At 41.7% G+C, this 20,455-nt stretch overlaps 1 protein-coding gene across 2 annotated transcripts in view; it reads left to right on the top strand.

The window, feature by feature from the left end:
• Positions 1–8,242, top strand: part of LOC135238037 (von Willebrand factor A domain-containing protein 5B1-like) — a 35,334-nt gene extending 27,092 nt beyond the window's left edge. For both annotated transcript variants that reach the window (XM_064305666.1, XM_064305665.1), the window contains exons 20-22: positions 628–697; positions 3,280–3,403; positions 4,908–8,242. In XM_064305666.1, coding sequence (XP_064161736.1) covers positions 628–697; positions 3,280–3,403; positions 4,908–5,570 — 857 coding nt within the window. In that variant the 3' untranslated portion in view covers positions 5,571–8,242. The remainder of the gene's footprint in view (positions 1–627; positions 698–3,279; positions 3,404–4,907) is intronic.
• Positions 8,243–20,455: the final 12,213 nt, after the last annotated feature.

Genomic DNA, 20,455 nt, shown 5'->3' with positions numbered 1-20,455 from the left:
ATACCAGAATTAATGCTTTGATCATGTACCATCCCAAGGAAAGCTACCATAAAGGGCATTCAGTAGAATTTTAAAACATTTTTGAGTCCATTCAAGTCCATTTGCAGTGCAGTCCATAGCCAGCTCTCCCAATTCCCAGCCTGCATAACTTTGCATATAAATTCCTTGATTATAAGATGCTACTAAAATACATTAAAAGTTTTGTAAAAGAAAGGTTTTGTTTTTTTTTTTTAAGTTCCCTAACTGCCAATATAGTATTTTCATGTCCTCCAAAGACCTGGCAATTCATTTTTGTAGGGGATATGAGACTCAAGATCCATATATTCTTCTATGCTGAAACCTACACAGGATAGTCAATAAAAATAAAATGATTAATATTTTTTGGACATCTTTTCACAGTGACATTTTCACCCAAGAAATCTGTATTATTTAAAAAAAAAAAAAAAAAAAAAAGATTTAATGCTTAAATTTTATTTGATTTTTTCTGCTGGGGAATTCATAGGCTGGGAATTTTGGACGGTATGCCCCTCCCCCTACACAGGCTATTGGTCAGGATGTGTCGTATATGTGTGGCGTTCCCGGGTGAAGGGGGACGGATAATTCACTGGTCACCGTTGTCCCTCACAGCTCCTCAGAGGACTCCCTCGGTCACCTCAGAGCACTCTCAGAGATCCACGGAGAGCACCTTCTCTGCCAGGTAGGCACTGGAGAGGCTGGAGAGACCTGTAGAGAGAGCAAAGATCTACTGTGCCAGCAGCAGCCCTGTCATTTCCAACACAAATTTTCACATTTCTAACCTGTTCTGTTCCCTGTATGTGACAACTTCCTTAGCAGGTGACATTGCGTTATTACTTTAACAATTACATTTATATGCACCACAGTCAGTTGAAGTCAAGCAGTAACATGTAACAGTAACAGTATCTATACTGCTGACAGAGTCAAATGTTAACCAATACAATAAAACATTTTAGCTTTAATTGCTTTTTTTGTTGTTTAAATAATTGAAAACATTCATTTAAAAACTTTCTAGAAAAATATATTTCATGTTCTTCTCATCTCTTCCCATTCTTCTTTACCAAACTTTGAGATCACATTTCCAGGTTCACATAGGACATGCAGTTAGTTGTGTCCTTATTTACCATTATTTTAGCTTGAAATACTGTGAGTTTAACTTTTAAAGTTTATGTTCAGCACAACTTTAAAAACCGGAAATGCACATTTCACTTGCAGAAACTATTTATGTATATATAATTCACATAGAAACAAGGGTTATGCGTGTGTGTGTGGGAAAAGAACAGAATATCAAGCTGCAAAATCAATACCAATTCCACCAACGCGAGAAGGCTTAAAGAAAAAAAAAATATTTCACACATGCTAGAGAAAACAGGAGTTGTGTTCCCTAGCACCTTTCAAAAGCCGCCATGTACGGATTGTCTACTGAACTGGAGCTCAGTCGGATCCCAACACGTGTTGCATTTGGGGCCCCGTCTGGTTTTTGTTTTATGGCAGGGAATCAGGTTTTTGGGCCAGGCCGGACTGAATTATTATTTGCCCTTTTTTAAAATTATAAGTCAATTCTCTGAGAGTACATGCACATAAAAATTATGACAAAATGACAACATTGCACTGCTGGAAAAAAACTGACCCCAATGGGACACTTTGCTACAGTTAGTGTATTTTAACCCAAAAAGAGGACTTTTTGTTAACTGGAGGGACTGTGTTTGAGCCACGGTAAGCTGATTTTAAAATATTATTGAGGAATATGGTTAAATGCTTAAACTACTGCATGTGCGGTTTCTCAGGTTTGAGTTATGGTGGGCCACTGGAAAGAGTTTCCTTCTGATCTTTTAACTGATCCATTTATTCTCAGGTTGTGGGAAAAAAAGGACTATAACCAAGAGAAATTGTATGAGCAGTGTGCAATTGTGTTTTGTGCATATACGTAACCAAGTGTTTTCAATGTTCTCATTTGTTCATATTTCTGCTGTGAACAAAAGATGGTAAATGGTAAATGGACTGCATTTACATTACAGGCATTTAGCAGACGCTCTTATCCAGAGCGACTTACACAACTTTTTACATAGCACTTTACATTGTATCCATTTATACAGCTGGATATATACTGAAGCAATGCAGGTTAAGTACCTTGCTCAAGGGTACAACGGCAGTGTCCTTACCCGGGATTCGAACCTGTAACCTTTCGGTTACAAGCGCAGTTCCTTACCCACTGTGCCACACTCCGTCCTGTAAAGCGCTTTTATCCAAAGCGCTTTACAATTGATGTCTCTCATTCGCCAGAGCAGTTAGGGGTTAGAGGTTAGGTGTCTTGCTCAAGGACACTTCGACACGCCCAGGGTGGGGTTTGAACTGGCAACCCTCCGACTGCCAGACAATCGGTCTTACCTCCTGAGCTATGTCGCCCCAGAAAATCGGGTTTCTCTGAACATCCCTCCTTGTACATCTCTCCTATTCTCTCCTGGCACATTGTTGTGTATGATGGCGCACATACCGCCTGTGAACTGTTTAATTCAGCTCATACCATTCACCTCTATCTCCAAACACAAAGATTTTTTTTCCCTTCAGGGATGTAGAGTATCGTGGCCCTGTCTTTGCATTCGGCCTCTTCTGCATAAACCCTAATGGGAGACTGCAGTGTTTTTTTCTGCTCGGTTATGTACTGAGAAAACTCTTCAGGTCTGTCGCTCGCAGGTAATGTGTCAAAGCCAGTGCCGCCATTGATCATATCTCAGCAAAAAAATGCACAAAAAGGCACAAAAAGGCCTGAAGACTACTCCCAAAGTACAGGGCTATAATTTCCATGAATATAAATTCAAACTTTCACAATGCAGGACATAATAAGGCCTGTGCATTGGTAGCATAATCATCCTTTCTGGTTCATTTTAACTCTCTCAGACTATTTGGTTTTTGAAATATGAAAAAAGCTTTTTTTTTTTTTTACTTGCCATTAATTCCTCTAAAACCACTATACTTTGGGTTCAGATAAGCTGGCACATTGATTTGTGCCTAACTCCTCTGAAAGATACGATAACTGTTTTTCTGCCATGTATTTTTTAATACTTCTGCACCTGTGTGGATTTAAGTGCATGATTTGCAAACGAAACTCAGCGAAGAACGGATGTGCCAATGACGCTCAAGAATATGGTCTTTATGAGGCAGCTTTTTTTACATCCTTTGTCAAACAGCGAGCAATATTTTCCCTGGGTTTTTTTATAGTACTGACGTATTGTACTCCTATTTGATCTCCTTCTTCCACCCCAGGCTGAGTCTGAGCAGGACGCGGCTGCTGACCCGTGCGGCCCGGGGATTCATGAGCCGGTCGGCCAGCAAAGCGAGCGAGTCCATCGGAGAGAGCGACAGCGACAATACCGACTATGTTCCCCTGGTAAGAACACCCCCTTCGCTGTATTATCAATACCGACTATGTTCCCCTGGTAAGAACACCCCCTTCGCTGTATTATCAATACCGACTATGTTCCCCTGGTAAGAACACCCCCTTCGCTGTATTATCAATACCGACTATGTTCCCCTGGTAAGAACACCCCCTTCGCTGTATTATCAATACCGACTATGTTCCCCTGGTAAGAACACCCCCTTTGCTGTATTATCAATACCGACTATGTTCCCCTGGTAAGAACACCCCCTTCGCAGTATTATCAATACCGACTATGTTCCCCTGGTAAGAACACCCCCTTCGCTGTATTATCAATACCGACTATGTTCCCCTGGTAAGAACACCCCCTTTGCTGTATTATCAATACCGACTATGTTCCCCTGGTAAGAACACCCCCTTCACAGTATTATCAATACCGACTATGTTCCCCTGGTAAGAACACCCCCTTTGCTGTATTATCAATACCGACTATGTTCCCCTGGTAAGAACACCCCCTTTGCTGTATTATCAATACCGACTATGTTCCCCTGGTAAGAACACCCTCTTCGCAGTATTATCAATACCGACTATGTTCCCCTGGTAAGAACACCCCCTTTGCTGTATTATCAATACCGACTATGTTCCCCTGGTAAGAACACCCCCTTTGCTGTATTATCAATACCGACTATGTTCCCCTGGTAAGAACACCCCCTTTGCTGTATTATCAATACCGACTATGTTCCCCTGGTAAGAACACCCCCTTCGCAGTATTGTGGCCACACTCTATGTGTGTGTGTTTGAAAATGTTCCATATGGTTATTTAAATGCTGTAGACACATTTTTATCAAAATCTTTTCTTGTAGCTTTTCGTAGGGTCAGTGTATCCACGCAGAGGCATGTTGCTAAGCTCGCCTCAAACTGAAAACCATGCTTGGAGTATGAAAGGCAAATGTATAAAAATGCTACAAAAAAAAATTCATGGTCAGATTTAAGTGATCATAATAATTTTGATTTATGTAAATTTTATGAATACCTCTTTAGAAATCTCGTCGAAATAGACAGTGTTACACACAACCTTTTGGAACTTTGTTTGTGGCAGTTTGCCTGCGAAACAACCTGTGGACAATTTTGAGCAATCAGCTTGCTAATTTAATGAGGGTGAGCATTTTATTGCATTTCAAGGACTCTTCCTGGGTTTTGCCCTTTATTTATAATTCATTTATATTCAAAGTAGCACTTAGCTGAATTAATGGAAACAGAATGCAATATACCCGGAAATAGTTATCTATATTGTAGCTAGGTAATTGCAATAATGTCTCCCTAATTACCCTATCGTTAATAGTTTTATTTATGTCTTTTTAATTCTTTTTAAGTCTGCCTTTTTAATTTGTCGTAGGGAATGGAAAAATCCTCTGTTTGTCGTCCAGCATGCATACCAACTATGCGTGTAAAGACTATGCAATGCTATACAGAGCCATAGTGTATTAATCATCAGAAATGATTTGCTTTTGGGTAGGTATCTTTGCAGTTAGCCTGTGGGGCCTTTGCCCTGAACAGTGCCCTGTGCGAAGCCATCAACGTTCCCATGGAGAAGCTCAAGTGGACCTCCCCCTTCACCAGTCACAGGGTGAGCCTGGCCCACGGGTCCCACTCCAGCGCGCACAAGGCGGAGGGTCAGGAGCCCGATGGGACGGCCAAGTCTCTGTTCGGGACTCCCCTGAAGGAGGGACAGGGCGTCGCCCTGAACCCCACCGTGCCGTCCAGGTTTCCCAAATCAGGGGACGAGCCTGCGTCCCTGCCGGCCCCCTTTCACAGCTGCCCCGCAGAGCCCCCGCGCTCGCCCGCCAGCTCGGTGACCGACAGTGGGCGGGGCTCCGAGTCGGAGGCCGCGGAGACTCCGCCCACCCTGCCCAGCCCGGTGGGGTTCCAGGGGCCCGAGGGGATGGTGTGGGCCACGGCGGTGGCCCTGGCCTGGCTGGAGCACAGCTCGGCGGACTACTTCATCGAGTGGGAGCTGATCGCCGCCAAGGCCAGCGGCTGGCTCAGCGCCCAGCCGATCCCGGAGGGCCGCGACCTGGCCACGGTCAAGACCGCCGCCAACCAGCTCTTCGTCATCCTCAGACACTGGGACGAGAACCTGCAGCTGAACATGCTCTGCTACAACCCCGGCAGCGTCTGAGCGAACGCTCGGACGTCCTGGGAAGGCTCTGTCTGTCCTTCCACGGTTTCCAACTGCTGGTTTTGAACGATGGAAGCACACATCTGGATCGCGGAGGAGCTGGCTGGTGGAACGTATGCTGAAAACAGGGAGACTGCCGCACACTACCAAGCTTCGATGCAATAGATAGAATATCTTTATTTTTTTGGTTTTAAGCCAAACCAACGTACAAAACAATAAAGATATTCTATGCATTGAAGCTTGACAGTTTGGCAGTCTCCCTTTTTACCAACTGTTGTTTTAAGATATAGTTGTTGGGGGGGTGTCCTAAGAGGGACCATATGGTGTACAGTGTTAGCCTTGATTTATGTGGAGCTGAAGGCACTTCTGCATGTTGGGATGCTGATGATAGACTGCTGTATTGACGTGTAAAAAAACAACAACAACAACTGCTTTGGTCTGATTCTGAATTCTGCAGTTTCAAAGACTCAAATGTGAATTCTCTAAGGAATGTAGGCCTACATCCTGTGAAAATGATACAGGGACCTGAAGGGTTTTTAATTTGAAAGAAGAACAGATTTCACGCCCTGTATGATTGTTCAGTCTGACCTCTGTGACTCACTAGCAAAACCTGCAATAACGGCAAACCAGTATCACCACAGAGGCTTTACGTGCTCGGGGGCTGAAGTCGAAAACACGTTATAATTCTGGTGGCGTGGGATAATTCTGGCGGCGAGGGTCGTAGCCCGATGTAAAACAGATTGTTTTTGGAGGTCACTCCGGGAGGTCACAGAGGTCAAACCATAGCATTCTGCACCCATTGCTTCCAGTCCTATTCTAACCTTTCCACATTAAACAGAGGATTCCTATGTCCATAGCTGCACCTTGTTCAATGGAAAAAAAAAAAAATAGAATTGGATGAACAAACTCACATTACCTGAGCCTCCTGCATTATTTAACTGTACATAATCATAGTCCAAGTCTGACAAGGCCTTTGTGCCAACATAAGGGTATGTACAGATAACTGTTACAAACGAGGTTCATATTTTCTTTCATGGTGGTAGTGTTTGAACTGACATCGCATCCCCTTCCTTTACAAGTGATATTTTGAGTTGTTGTTTGTGACTAAGATTTCTTTAACCGCAAGTGCCTGTGTATGCCTTGTTAGTGTTAAATAGGACCCAAGGACTCCAGGGCTGTCCTGCGATGTCTTGAAAATGTATATATTACACCGGTGTAGAGCGACTGTTATATTCTGTGACATAGTCTTTTCTCAGTAGCAGTACTTTCTTTGAAAATGGTGGACTTGGTTTTTTGATGTTTTGGCACTGTACAAAATGATTTCTTGGTCAATTACATCAGTATTGAATGTATGAAAGTTTCTCAAAAAAAAAAACTATTTTAATCTGCATTGAAAAAGCTTTATGTTAATATGAGTACAGGTTGTATCAAAGACAAAGGAAGAATTAGTTTGACATAATCTGTTCATGGACATGTCAGTAGCTCTGAAAATAACAATCAATCACATCGGGGATCTGGCAGATGACAGAGAAACAGAGATGACAGTGATTTAGTGTAGCAGCGGGTAGGCAGTCTTATGTCTGTTTAATCTGGGGATGATTAAAGACGTAGATTCAAAGGTTTGTCATTTACCAAAGGCCCCCTTTTATCAGCAAGGGACCATCCAGTAAATATTATGTTTGTATGAAGTGCATTATGAGAAATCTACCGAGGGAATATTACACTTTATGCACACCGTTTTAAATTACTCTGTCGCACCAGTCTGTCTCTCTGTTCTTCAGAAACCTCTCAAGCAGGTAGTGTCTGTGTTTGCTCTGTGCTTCACGCATAAATTGAACCTCCAGTTTAGCATTTCAATGGTGTCACTGAAGTGTTTGCGTATTTTGTGAAGGGTGCCGGTGGTGTTGTTCTCAAAAATCTCCAAGACCAATAATGTGACTGTTGTTGCATGTAATAAAGTCTCACCGTGATGCAAGTCTCATAAAGCACCCTCATCTACACAGTTTTGTTTGGTATGCAAATCAAGCCAATCAAGTGTTTAGATGTGAAACAAACACCAAAATATTGAGGACTACGGGAAACGTGTCCAACAGCAACAGTCGACCCACTGCTATGGGCGAGCCTTATAAGACCCCTCAGAATGCTGTTAAACCCCCCCCCCCCCCATGAGGACACGTTCAATAAACCCGATACCAGTTTGGTTGGTCAGTGCTGCACGAATACAAATATTAGTTTATAAAAAAATATGCAAATAACTTAAATGTGCCCTGCCCCCTTGACATTTTGACATTTGCTGCCCCCAACACTGAGTCACGGCTGACTGAACGTAAGTGACAAAGTCAGCCATGATAGTGAATTGACTTGTTAACTTATCGTTATTTGACACGCAAATTGACTATTTAAGAAAAGACTAGTGATTGGCTAGCTGATAGTTATTAACTATGGACCTATAATGTCTTTTGAACCATTGTGTCTTATATCTAATTTAAACTAGCACAACAAATTGCATGGTCACTCTATATGTGCATACAGTGCCCTCAAAAAGTATGGGAATGGTAAAATAAAATTTGTTGGGGTTTTTTCGCTACATAATTAAGGCATTTGGCTGTTTCTGTAAAATGATAAAACATATATGCATGTAAATAACATAAAATAAAAGCTGATTGTCTGTATTTTGTCTCGTTCATCTTTTGAACTGAAATTCAAATGTCTTAGCTATATAGCAAAAAAAGTTGAAATTATCTTACTTTTTGAGGCCACTGTATCTACCGGTATACAGTATATGCAACATTGAAAAGTTAGTGTTACCTTCTTGAAAACGTTTTATCTTTTAATTTTTTAAAATCATACAGATAATTTATTTCTAAGACTGAGCCCTGTCACACCCAGTATAAACCAGACCCCCTTGCATATATATGAAATTGACAGCATTTCTAGTACTGTCTATTAAGATCATGTGATCACACACATCTCTTAGGTTCTCTAATGCAGCTCATGGTTCAGTTCAGTTCTAAGGCAGTATTTAGCCTGATCAAAATGGTGGCCCAAAGGTAGTTCTTATTACAGCCAGCAGATGCTGCACCATGCTTCCAAACCCAAAATCGGAACGACTTGTTGGCGGTGCGTTACCGTCCAAGGCTGAGCAACACCCAGCCTCACGCATAAACCACCGGCACCACTGCAGCAGCAGCCTTACACCGCGAAAAAAAAAAAAAAAAAGATAAACAGAAGAGGCCGTGATTTTTCTATCGGGAAGAGGTGTAAAAATTCCCCCAGGCGGCGTCGCGGACGCCTGCTCCCTTCCAGAAACGAGTAGCTGGCGGACCTGTCACGGCGTGCGTGAGATTTAACGCGGCTCGAGCCGAGACCCAACGCTTTCCGATCAAAGGCTCCCCCCGCTCTGGGTAATGAGGTAATTCTGAGGGGCGCTGCGGAACGGCTGGAGCAGCATCACCGCTGCAGAGAACGCTTAACCACCCCTTTTTTTTGCCTTAGTTTGAAGGCTCCCGACTGCGCTGCGCTTGTCCAAACCCGCGATGATTCTTACGGTCCCCGTCGCCACGCCCCGGCTTCGCCCGAGACAGGTCGCCCCCTTTTCTGGCGGTCGCTCTGAGGAGCTGTCACCGAATTGAACGAAAACAGCTCTTGCCCCTCCCCCTCCGCCCAAAGAGAGGTGAAGGCCGTGGCTTTGAATTACGGGGAGGTGATTACACTGATCTCCGGTGGCCGCCGCTCTACAAAAGCAATCGCTCGCTCCAGCACCTGATGCCCAATGCCTGACAGATTTTATTTATTTATTTATTTATTTATTTTTTGTGAACTGTGTCTGATTTGTTGCTCCTCTTAATGGAAATGACTACAAAGGTGTTGAAAGGCACTGCGAAGACTTCAATATGTAAAGAATATATTTGGAGCCTTTTGTGTGTGTGTGTGCGTGGACATGTATTACTATATTTGTGAGAACCAAATGTCCCCACAAGGATAAAAAGATGAGGAAAATTACGCTAGGTGGGGACCTTTTGCTGGACCCCACAAGTTCAAGAGGCTGTTTTAGGGTTAGGACTTACTGAAAAAATCACGGAGAGAACTGGTGCACAAAAAACGGCGCAGGAACAATAGCAACCTATTTGCGGCCTTTGAATACCGCACAATTAAAATGTCTTTAAAAATAATAATAATGTAAAACCTAAATTGTGTGTCCCACCCGTGGCTGTGGCCCTAAATGCCCGCGTGTGGCGTGTGCGCCAGCAGCCAGCAGCCGGCTCTGCAGGAGTCATTATCTCTGCCTCCCCAGCCCTACCTGCCGCAGAGCACCTCTGTGTCTCTGCTTTACAAACCGGAGAACTGAGAATGTAACAGACGATATCTGGAGCAAGACTAATAGCACTACCCCTGGGACACGGAAGAAACTGTTCATTTTTTTGGGGGGGGCTTGTAGAAAAATGCTCCATCATGTTGTATTTTGTTTACATAACCCTCTCTTATTCATCACTTACTGTAGCCACTATAGATTATGTTACCTATTAAATTGCACGGTTTTTTTCACAGATGCACAGATTGCACAGATGGCTATCTCAGTATCTGAACCATGTTATGTACAGCTACCCAAGCCTTCTGAGATCAGATGAAGTTTAATCAAAAAGCAGCAAAAATAGGCTAGTTTAGACTAAACGTAATGGTCTTTATGATAGAAAAATATCCTAGCTTTTACTCCCCGGCAACCAAATGCTGTTTTTATCCAATAATTACACACGTGGGTCTGTTTAAATGTACCCTCTTAAGTAAAATTGGCCAGGTTTTAATAGTTTTCTGTATTTACAAGTGAGAGGTAATTGATGGTTTTCAAATGTAATTGATGGTTGTAGCTAACCGAATGTAAATTGTTCTAGAGAAAACAAGTCAATATTTGAAAACAGAAAAATATATTGACATTTTGTAAGTACAAATAAGCTGTTCTTGCATTTGAAATTTTGAGTACAGCTGAATGTTCTCACATTAGCACACTCACCCATTAGTCACTGTCAATGCTCCATGCTACAAAATTCACAACATGCTACAGGAGAGCTCGAGTCAATCTCTCACTAACAAGCAATAGCCTGTTGGTGCCTAGTATACAGTAGCTAGAGGGCACCTGAGGCACTCTGGGTAATTTAAACCCACACTATGCCAGCAGGACTAAGCCAGTGTGTCCTACGTCTGATACTCTTATCACAGTTGACTCAGCAACATTGTACAGATGCCAGCTAGTGAGATTTAACCCTTCGAACATTCACGGCGTGAGATCACAAATATGTGATTAGAATGTTCTTAACAGAACGTTCTAGCGCTGTTGTAACAATCACTACTGGCAACTGCAAGCAATGGAGCTCCAGAACACTGACTGTTGATTGAGTTTTGAAAAAACATTCCAAAAAATCCTACTCTTCAAAGGGTTAGGCTGGCTTAGCTGGTGAGTGTCTTCACCAGCTAAGCACTTCATGAGTCCATTATCGTCACCCTGAACCACCTTAAATGCCTTTATAAGTGCTTTCACACAGTTCGGGCCTACCTGTTTCTAGAGATCTATCGTCCTGACGGTTTTTACTTCAACCGTAACAAAGCACACCTCATTCACCAGCTAGAGATCCCATTGAGCTGCTAATTAGTAGAATCAGGTGTGCCAAATTAGGGTTGAAATGAAAGCTTGCACCTGAGAAAACCTGAGAATCTCCAAGAACACGATTGGGCTGTTACTGTTTTATGTAAGTCCTGCTATTTCATGTAAAGAATATGAAGATGATTTGCCTTTAATGTCAAAGATTATGAGTTCTTTTGACCCTCATTTAGTTTTTCCTGAAGGCATTAACAGTGTTTCATTATAAACTTTATATTGAAAATTACTGTGAAACTAATTTAAAGTCACTGCTATAAAGCTGTCATCGAATCATATAAATCCCTCATTCCTTGAAAAATGTTTTTCACAGCTTTTAAATGAGGCTTTTATCTCTATGAAGTTCTTTGTAATTTCTTTTATGACATCCAAAAATTTTCAGGAACATTTCCCAAGGCATCCACTACACCCACCAGAGGCCTTTTTGAAGGAGAAGATCAGATGTAAAAAACAAACTTGTCTCTCTTTTTCACAAAGCATTGTCTTTAGGTAGATTTTATCAGCAGTCTGGTCAGTCCAATGAAAGCATGCCTATGGGGGCACAGGGAGGGGAGGGCAAACATTGGAATAGACAAGAACAACAGGACACTTCACAAAACTTTTTTTAAATTTATATTTTTTTCATCTTTTGAAATGACCAAACTGATATAAGCCATGGATACAAATGTATGTCGTGTTGAGTGCTTTTGCTGAATGTGAATCTGATGTTCCTCAGAGTATTAGAGTTCAGGCAACACTGTTTAGGGTGCAAAAATGGCCACTTCAAACAACTGAAATTCAGTTGTTGTTTTTTTTTTTTTTGTTTGTTCATTCGTTTGTTTTTGTGTGTGTGTGTGTATGTGTCTTAATTAGATTTTGGAATGTTAGCCCTGCATAAAAACCGATTGGCCCGGTTGCTACGGCAACGGTCTTCGGGGAAAAACGCTGGAAACGCTGGGTCCTCGGCTGCCGCCTCGCTCGCTGAGACGCGTTAGACAGCGCTCGAGAGAGAATCGCATCAGTCATAAATGTTTCAGTCGGTGTTGAAATGCAGAGCGGGGCGTTTGAGAGGGTGAGAGGTTCGGCACGGAGCACGACTGAAAGAGACTGAGAAGCTCCATCAGGATGCCGTGTGAAATGTGATCAAAAGACTGTGAAAAGACCCACCTGCGCCAGCCTCAGTCAATGGCATTTCAAACATTTTTCTTCCCCTCTCAAAGGTAGAAAGACTGAAAGAGGCATAGTGCTGAGCCCATTGAAGACAACTGATAGTAATAAGGGCCAATACCTAATGGTAACACTTAGAGAAGAGTTGATATGATCCCCCAACACACAAACACACACACGCATACGCACTCACACACACACTCACGCATACGCACTCACACACACACTCACGCATGCACGCATGCAAGCACAAAAATACACACACACACACAAACACACACATGCACATACGCACACACACACACGCACACACACACATGCACAAACACACATGCACACACATACGCACACACACACACGCACACACACTCATGCACAAACACACATGCACACACACACACACAAACACACACACGCACACACCCAGACAGACACACACACACACACCCACACACTCATGCACACAGACAGACACACACACACACACACACACACACACACACAGCAATTATAATTCAATGTAGAACCCAAGGCAGGCACAGTGACTGCAGCTCTGAGAGTTTGCTCCATATCCCCCCAGCTCCATGCTTCAGAACCTCTCCGCTGCTCTCGTCGTCCAGCGGGACCAAAGGGCGCCGGCCTGGAAGGCCTCCAGAGAGGCAGCTGGAGGGGAACTTCAAAGGCACGCTCTCCGGACCCCCCCCCCCCCCAAAAAAAAAAAAATCCGGGTAAGCCTGCACTGGCTGAGTGAATTCAGCCATTTTCAGCCTGTGGAGCCATGGGACAGCTCTCATTGAGCGGTGCCTGAGAGGAGGGCAGAGTCACTGCACTGAATCATTACCCCGCTACTGGATCTGCAGAACCAGGCAAGGGCCTAATAAATGGGGAGGATAGAGGGGGTTACAATTCCCCAAATATTAATAAACCGGCTAAATACCCCCCCCCCCCAATAATATAGCTTAATGTTGAGAAAACTATCATATAATAAAGGGGGATTTACCAGGGGTTCAGAAACAAGAGAAAATTGCAAAATAGACCAGAACATTTAAGCAGGGAATATTTACTATACTCCACCACAGGCTCAGGCTGCTGTTGTTAATATTTATTATGAGCCCATCATCATGTCATTACAGTAAGTTATCATTTAATGTGGTACACCGCAACTGCCGTTGGCAAGCTTTGAGTAAATTGAGAAGCGTACTATATATATACTCTGCAAACTGATCTGACACATCTGCTAATGAACACGTGCGTGTGCATGAAAGAACGACTGTTGCCAAGGTCTTTATAGCGAGCCTAATCATGTGAATGTTCACTGCAGCTCAGCCTTTCAGTGCCAGTTTCAGATAGTAGCAGTCAAGCATGATTTGGCTGGGGAGGGGGGTTGTGGGGGCTGGGGGTGGGGTGTGGTGGGGGTGGGGGAGGGGGGGGGGCAGATAGAATCTTCAATTTCAAGTCATTATTTTCAGATCTCCGCAGAGATGAGGAGACATAATGACGGAATGAGAAACGTTAGCTTTTCATCTCGAGTCTCTGGTGGTTCAACCTTGCAGGTATCTATGGCAACCAAAAAAAAGTTGCTGAAAAGACACTGGGTCCCCAGAGCAGGCAGCAGATACAAAAACACTACATAAAATAGAATCACGCCAAGCAGAAAATAGCCAGTTTTCTACTCTGCTATTTCAATAATATGGGCTGAAAGGTATAGTGGTTTGATCTGTGGCAAGAAAAACAAAGATCTTTTCGTTAAATCCATGACCACAGCTCGTGAAAAAAGCTGAAATGTAAAATAGAAATATTGTAAATGTAAAAAAAAGTGGGATAAAATAGCTAACTTATTATATGACTTATTGTCAAGACAAACTGGTAAGTGAGTGTGAAAGACTTAGCTAAATATCAACACACAATTTAAATGCATATTGAAATTCCATGTACGTTTGTTATTTACATTGTCACTAAGATGAAAAACAAAGTACTATATTAACCCCAATACCTCATTCCTGTGCAGCTAATTTTGTATCACTGTTCTAATTGCGTTTATGAACAGGTATGCGAGACCCTGAGAGTCACCTCTTTAAGCATTTCTGTTATTCCAGGTCCCGTATATGCTTGGTTAGAGGGGCAACTATTTAAACCAGATTCTGAACTGGCACTCCAGCTCTCCTCCAGCACTAGGCCCCCTGTGTGCTCTATACAACATTTTCTCTATCAGTCTACAGTTGATCTTTGGATGGTTTGGCACAAAATGGCGGCTGCTTTGAGGAAAATTTTGTCCGGTATTTGGCAGGGGCTTCCTTCGATTACATAATGAACTTAGGAAAGATTACCTCTCGGGTTTGTTTCTTGGCTCTAAATTTGACCCCGTTCCCTTCTTGTTAGCCTTTTACTAATTTATTGGATTCAGCTGGGAACAAGTCCTGTACACACAGCTCATGTTTACATACAAGGGATTAAGAATTCTACAGAAGCTGTTTCATAACCACATTTATTTGAATTAGCAACACAACAATTCTCACACAGAGCGTCTTGAAGAACCGCACACCCCCACCAGTGTTAAAATGATCGTGCAGAGGACGCTATCTTCTGTTTCCAGGAAAGAAAGTGACTATAGTTACTGCTAGCTTGCTGGAAAAGCTCAAGATGGATAAACTTTGCAAACAACACAGATCCATTAGTGGGTGTGAAAGGTCCTGCTTTCCCCCTGTTCTACATTTCCAGTAAAATAAAATAAAATAAAATAAATAGATAAATAAAATACGCCTACGGATAACCCTCTCATAACATAGTTATAAATACACTCAGCTGTGGGCAGGGGCCTTGTTAATGTGATCTGTAAAGCTAAGGTAATTATAATGTGTTTAACTCATCCTGTTATAGTTCATGCACAGGCTGTATGGGGGAATATTGTATTGTATATGTCACATATTTCATATACAAATCCATATTTAATGTGTATTTGGGCAAATCCTAGTTTGAGTATTAATCCACCTTAGTTTGTTTGAGGAGGGAATGTGTGGACAAGGCTGTTTTTACATTTAGTGATTCATATGAAGATTGAAAACCTTTTTGGAAAAACGCAACAGTGTGGTCAATATTTGTAACTGAGACACCCACTGGCCATCCCTACGTTGGTTCACTGCAACAACCTCCAAATGCCTCAAAACGAATGACAAATATTTTGGTAAAGGTCATTAGGCATCCTATGTCTAGCAGTCGTTCTCTGTGTTAGGGCCGCAGTTCTGAAAGCAATTTGAGAATAAAGCACTGAATGCAATCTTTATGAATCTGCATTGAAATTGTGTCTGTATATTTAGCCCTTTGGGATAAATCTTGTAGTGTCATACTCAGCTCTGGTGAGTCAATGGATGGATAGATGGATGTTAAAAACGTGCAGTTATGACACACTGTTTTGTGCATTAAACAGATACTTAGCAAAGCCCTATAAAATGAAATATATTCTGGGCTTTCATCTATCTGAGCATTTGTATTTATATTAATGTTGAGTTAGACGCTAAAGAACGCAAAACGACCTCCATCTGTAGTAACAATTTTAAGCCTAACCTTATTATTTGTGAACATGAAATAATAAAAGCAAAATTTTCTTCTTTTATAGCCCCTTTCTCCTTCCTCTCTCGTTCCAAACATCTGCGGGATCTCTCAGCTGTGAAATCACCCAGCATGCCGAGCAGGCCGAGCAGGCTGGGGCGGTCGGCATTCATTTCCTCCAGGGTGGCATATCGATGCTATCGCTTTAATAGCTTGGAGTCAGTCCAGCTCCGCTTAGGTCAGCCAGTGCATTTCGACTGTGGCCTTCCTCTGAGTCGTGGTACGTCCTTTTTTGCAAAAATTAACAAACACACGCACAGGCACGCAAACACACATACACACACACACACGCACACACACACAGATATGCACACGCACACGCAAGCACACGCACACACACACACACACACGCGCATGCACACACACACAAAAGCATAAACATGCACACATGCACACACACACGCACACACACACACAAGCACACATACACACATACGCAAGCACACACACAAACACACACGCACACATACACACACACAAATGCATTATTTACAGCATTCGGGAAAGAGTTAAAACAACTAATTTACCTGGCTTTGGTTCTTATTCTTCATTTACCAGCTGCCTTCCCTACCGTTTTGTCATTTATGCAAACATAACTGTCTTTACCATAAACATCTATTTCACAAGCGGCTTAGCCTGACCAATGGCTTGGAAACACAAAGCTGATTCCGATCTGCAGCAAGAGGGGGATTTTTCTATTCGCAAGAGCCTTTGACGAGAGCTTCCTTTTTGAGAGACGAAAAGGAGCTCTCTGTTCAATTATGCAGGGGACGGAGCCTGAAACATGAGTGTGTGCTGGAACCTAATGCATTATGGGTTAGAATATGACACCATATTAAAATACCTGACAACCACATAGAAAGAAAAATGTTCTGTGTTAAATTACCCCTTGCGGAGTAGACCTGAGCCCTACCGGACTCGTACAAACTTGTTTAAGAGTTGATTTGACATTGAAAATGTTTCCCTTTATGGAGTAACTTCTCAGTACCGTAGTTAACAAGCTAGTCGATGGGAAAAATAATCTAGGAGGCTACTGTGATCAATTAATGCAAATGCCCTGTGACAGCGGGTGCTACAATTATTGTGATAACTAGTGCAGAATCAGCTCGATTTTTGTTTTTACTAATAAATTATACATAAAAATGTTACGAAATTAAATACTGTATATTAAAATACAACATTGAGCCCATTGATACGAGCTAGTTATAAGAGACAGGAGCTTGCACCCCATACTTTAAAAAGAGATGTTTGAAAGTCTTAACTTATTGTAACTGAAATGCTATGTTTGGGCATGAAACAATCTGATACTGTACACATGTATCATACTGTATAGCTAAGAAAAGTTTGATATACTGAAGCTATCCTGAACTGAAAAATGAACTGAAAATATAATTCCTTCACATGTGTACAGCAAACTGTTTAGGTCTTTTTGAGGTTGTCTTATATATTCAATGTTTTTGTTTTGTATGCATTAACATGTGCCTGGCATTAGTCTACAGTTTAAAGTTGTTGCTAAATATAGGTGGCCTAATTTGTGGGCCAAGACAATAGAAATGAATTAAGTATCAGCATGAAAAAGAAGCCATTAATACTTAATGTGCAAGTTAATTGTCTGTATTAATAAATGATTAGGACTTTCATATGGACAAGCTAGCAGTGGAATTAGTAATATGCAGTCTGTGTAGATGTAATCACTGCACTCAGGTAACAAAATGGGCAGTGCACACTAATATGTTAGGATATACCTTTGGACACTCTTGTAAATCAATATCAGACATATTGCCTATACAACCTACTGACCTAGAGAACAAGCCTGACATAGCTTTCTATTCATTTTCCCTCCCTTTTTAATGTATTTGTCCTTTTTTAATTGGGAAAATAATTCTCTGTGGAAAAAAAGAATGTTTTTATGTACATGGACAATCATAAAGGTTATTTCTCAATTTAATCAATTTTTAATCTATTACTCTATCTTCTATACAATTACTTTTATACTTTTTACTATTTTATATGCATGAGAGGCTATATTTGTCCAACTACAGAAAGATATTATCAATAGAATACTGGTGTATGTAAACAAATGAGACAGTACATCTGACATTGGATATAAAAAAATAGGATATAAACTGGTTCTCAAGAGAAAATAGGGAAGGGAACCATTATAGAATAGCTTCCTTTTTTCTTGTATGTTCATTTCTAACTGATTATCGTCATCAATTTAACTGAAAACCAGCTCACATCAGTAACAACTTGTTGATATGACTGTGAAATACCATTGCTATCTGGGTTCATTGATACGTTTTCTCAATTAGAAAAAATAAGCAGTTCTGTTATTCTTTAATTGTCCTAACTTATATATGAATTATACATATGTTCACAAAAATCAGGGACATTATTTGAAATAAAATGTGTTTTCATAATTCATCATTTTTCCTTTCTGTGCAATTGTACTATTGTACTTCATTACAAGTATCTGAAGTTAGTTTTGTCAGGGTAATATTTATGTCTGTATTCAAACCTCACAGCTCTTACAGTAAATTATATCTCTCCTCACAGACTACGTAAGTTGAGTGCCCTTATGATTTCAAGGTCTCTAATCACATCGGTGACTTCTGTATAACCCCAAACTTCATATTGCTTTTGGAAAGACTTATTAGCAGTTAATAATTGCCTCTTAACCTTCAAAGCTGAGGCAGACTCTCAACTGACATCAGTATCAGAGGGTTAAGAACAAAAACTGTGTTTCAGCTGAACTCACAGGCAGCAGTTACTGTAAGCCTTTGACACAGTCTGTTGGGTTTGCAACTGATGTGAATGTGAGGCCTCCTTCTCAGTGGAAATATAATAGAGTTGAGTGAAAAAATGGATAAAATTCACCTGTGCGTAGTTTACTCAAAGTTATACTATGCAGGATTATTATCTGTGAAGGGGATGCCTCCTTCTCAGTGGAAATATAACAGAGTTGAGTGAAGATGGATAAGATTCACCTGTGTGTACTGTAGTTTACTTAAAGGTATACTATGGAGGATTTTTACCTTGAAAATATAATAAAGTAACCACTCTAAAGCATATCTATGATGCACTGGCAACCTGTTTTACACCCTTTTGCCAAATTTGTGTACCTTTTATCTGTAATTGTTATTGTAAAATGTGTTCAGGGCGTTTCTGGGTGGGGCACTCTTTTCTGTGTGGGGAGGGGTGGGTGTGGCTGCAGAACCTGTGCTGTAGTTTTAAATCAGATTTCAGTGGAGTGTTTGTTGCTAGCTAGCTAGTTAGCAAAAAGGTCCAGATACAGCTAGCTAGCGAAAAGGTCCAGATACACCTAGCTAGTGAAAAGGTCCAGATACACCTAGCTAGTGAAAAGGTCCAGATACAGCTAGCTAGCGAAAAGGTCCAGATACAGCGAAGCAAAAAGACAAGCCGACAGGACTCGTTACAGAACTAGAGTTAACCTTGGAATTGCTTTTTCTTGGTAGTGTCAGCTGAAGTTCACCAAGAGCATTAAAAGCGGCACACAGTTGGCTTGTTTTCTGTTGGACCTGTAAGCAAAGTTATCAGCAGTGTGACCCGGCAACAATAAGGACTTTTGTGAGGGTCTGAAATTTGAAAGTTTCAAATTCAAAGTTCCAATGAAAAAAACCACTATTACGTTCAACATAACGACATCCATTAAGCTATAATTGGTTCTGACTTATAATTGTCGCTCACGGTTACTCATTTCGCAGTACTAACGTTACCTCTAGCTATCCAGCGAGCTCCGTTAGGTGGGGTAACTTACTCGGTGATTGGGTGGGGTTGAAGACGGAGACTTCATTGATTGTAAATGCAGGCTTAGAAATCCTGCATAGTATGCCTTTAAAAAAGAAATCCTGCATAGTATGCCTTTTATGCCTTTTTAGCACAGGTTGATATCACTGAGCAGGGGTTTTCAAATTTTTCAGATCCAGGGACCTCCACCCAGGCTCAAAGACCTCCAGGGGACCCCCATCATAAGGGTAATGTTTAAAAAATAAACTTTAAACAGGTTAAAGTTTTATATTTAAAAATATAAATCTGATCAAATTAAATCTGGCCAGAGACCCTCTACAGTACCCTCCAGAACCCCCAGGGGTCTGTACACCCCCTGTTGAAAGCCCAGGCCATTGAGGATGGTGACAGTCCCCCCCCACCCCCCCAGCAGTCACCTGACATTAACTGTTTTTCAGAAGCTAGTGGGGTGGTTCACCACTGCCTCCAGAATGTCTCAGTGTGAACTGTGATGTTGAATTCTGAGCAGGAGCACGTTGCAAAACCGACATCTTCATCACTCAGAGTTCGCTGGATGTAAATGAAGCATTCGCTGCACAGTGTCAGAGGTCTCATTGCATTGCGATGGCTGTAATGCAATCTTAGCCCAAGAGCCTCAGAAGATTTGCATCATCACAAAATGGATGATGCCGTTTTTAGTGCAATAAGGGCAATCACGAAGATACGTCCTGACAGC

This window comes from Anguilla rostrata, chromosome 13 (genome assembly GCF_018555375.3).
Source record: "Anguilla rostrata isolate EN2019 chromosome 13, ASM1855537v3, whole genome shotgun sequence".
Lineage (NCBI taxonomy): Eukaryota > Metazoa > Chordata > Actinopteri > Anguilliformes > Anguillidae > Anguilla > Anguilla rostrata.
The sequence above is the reverse complement of the archived record's forward strand: the minus strand, read 5'-3'. Positions and strand labels throughout refer to the sequence as shown.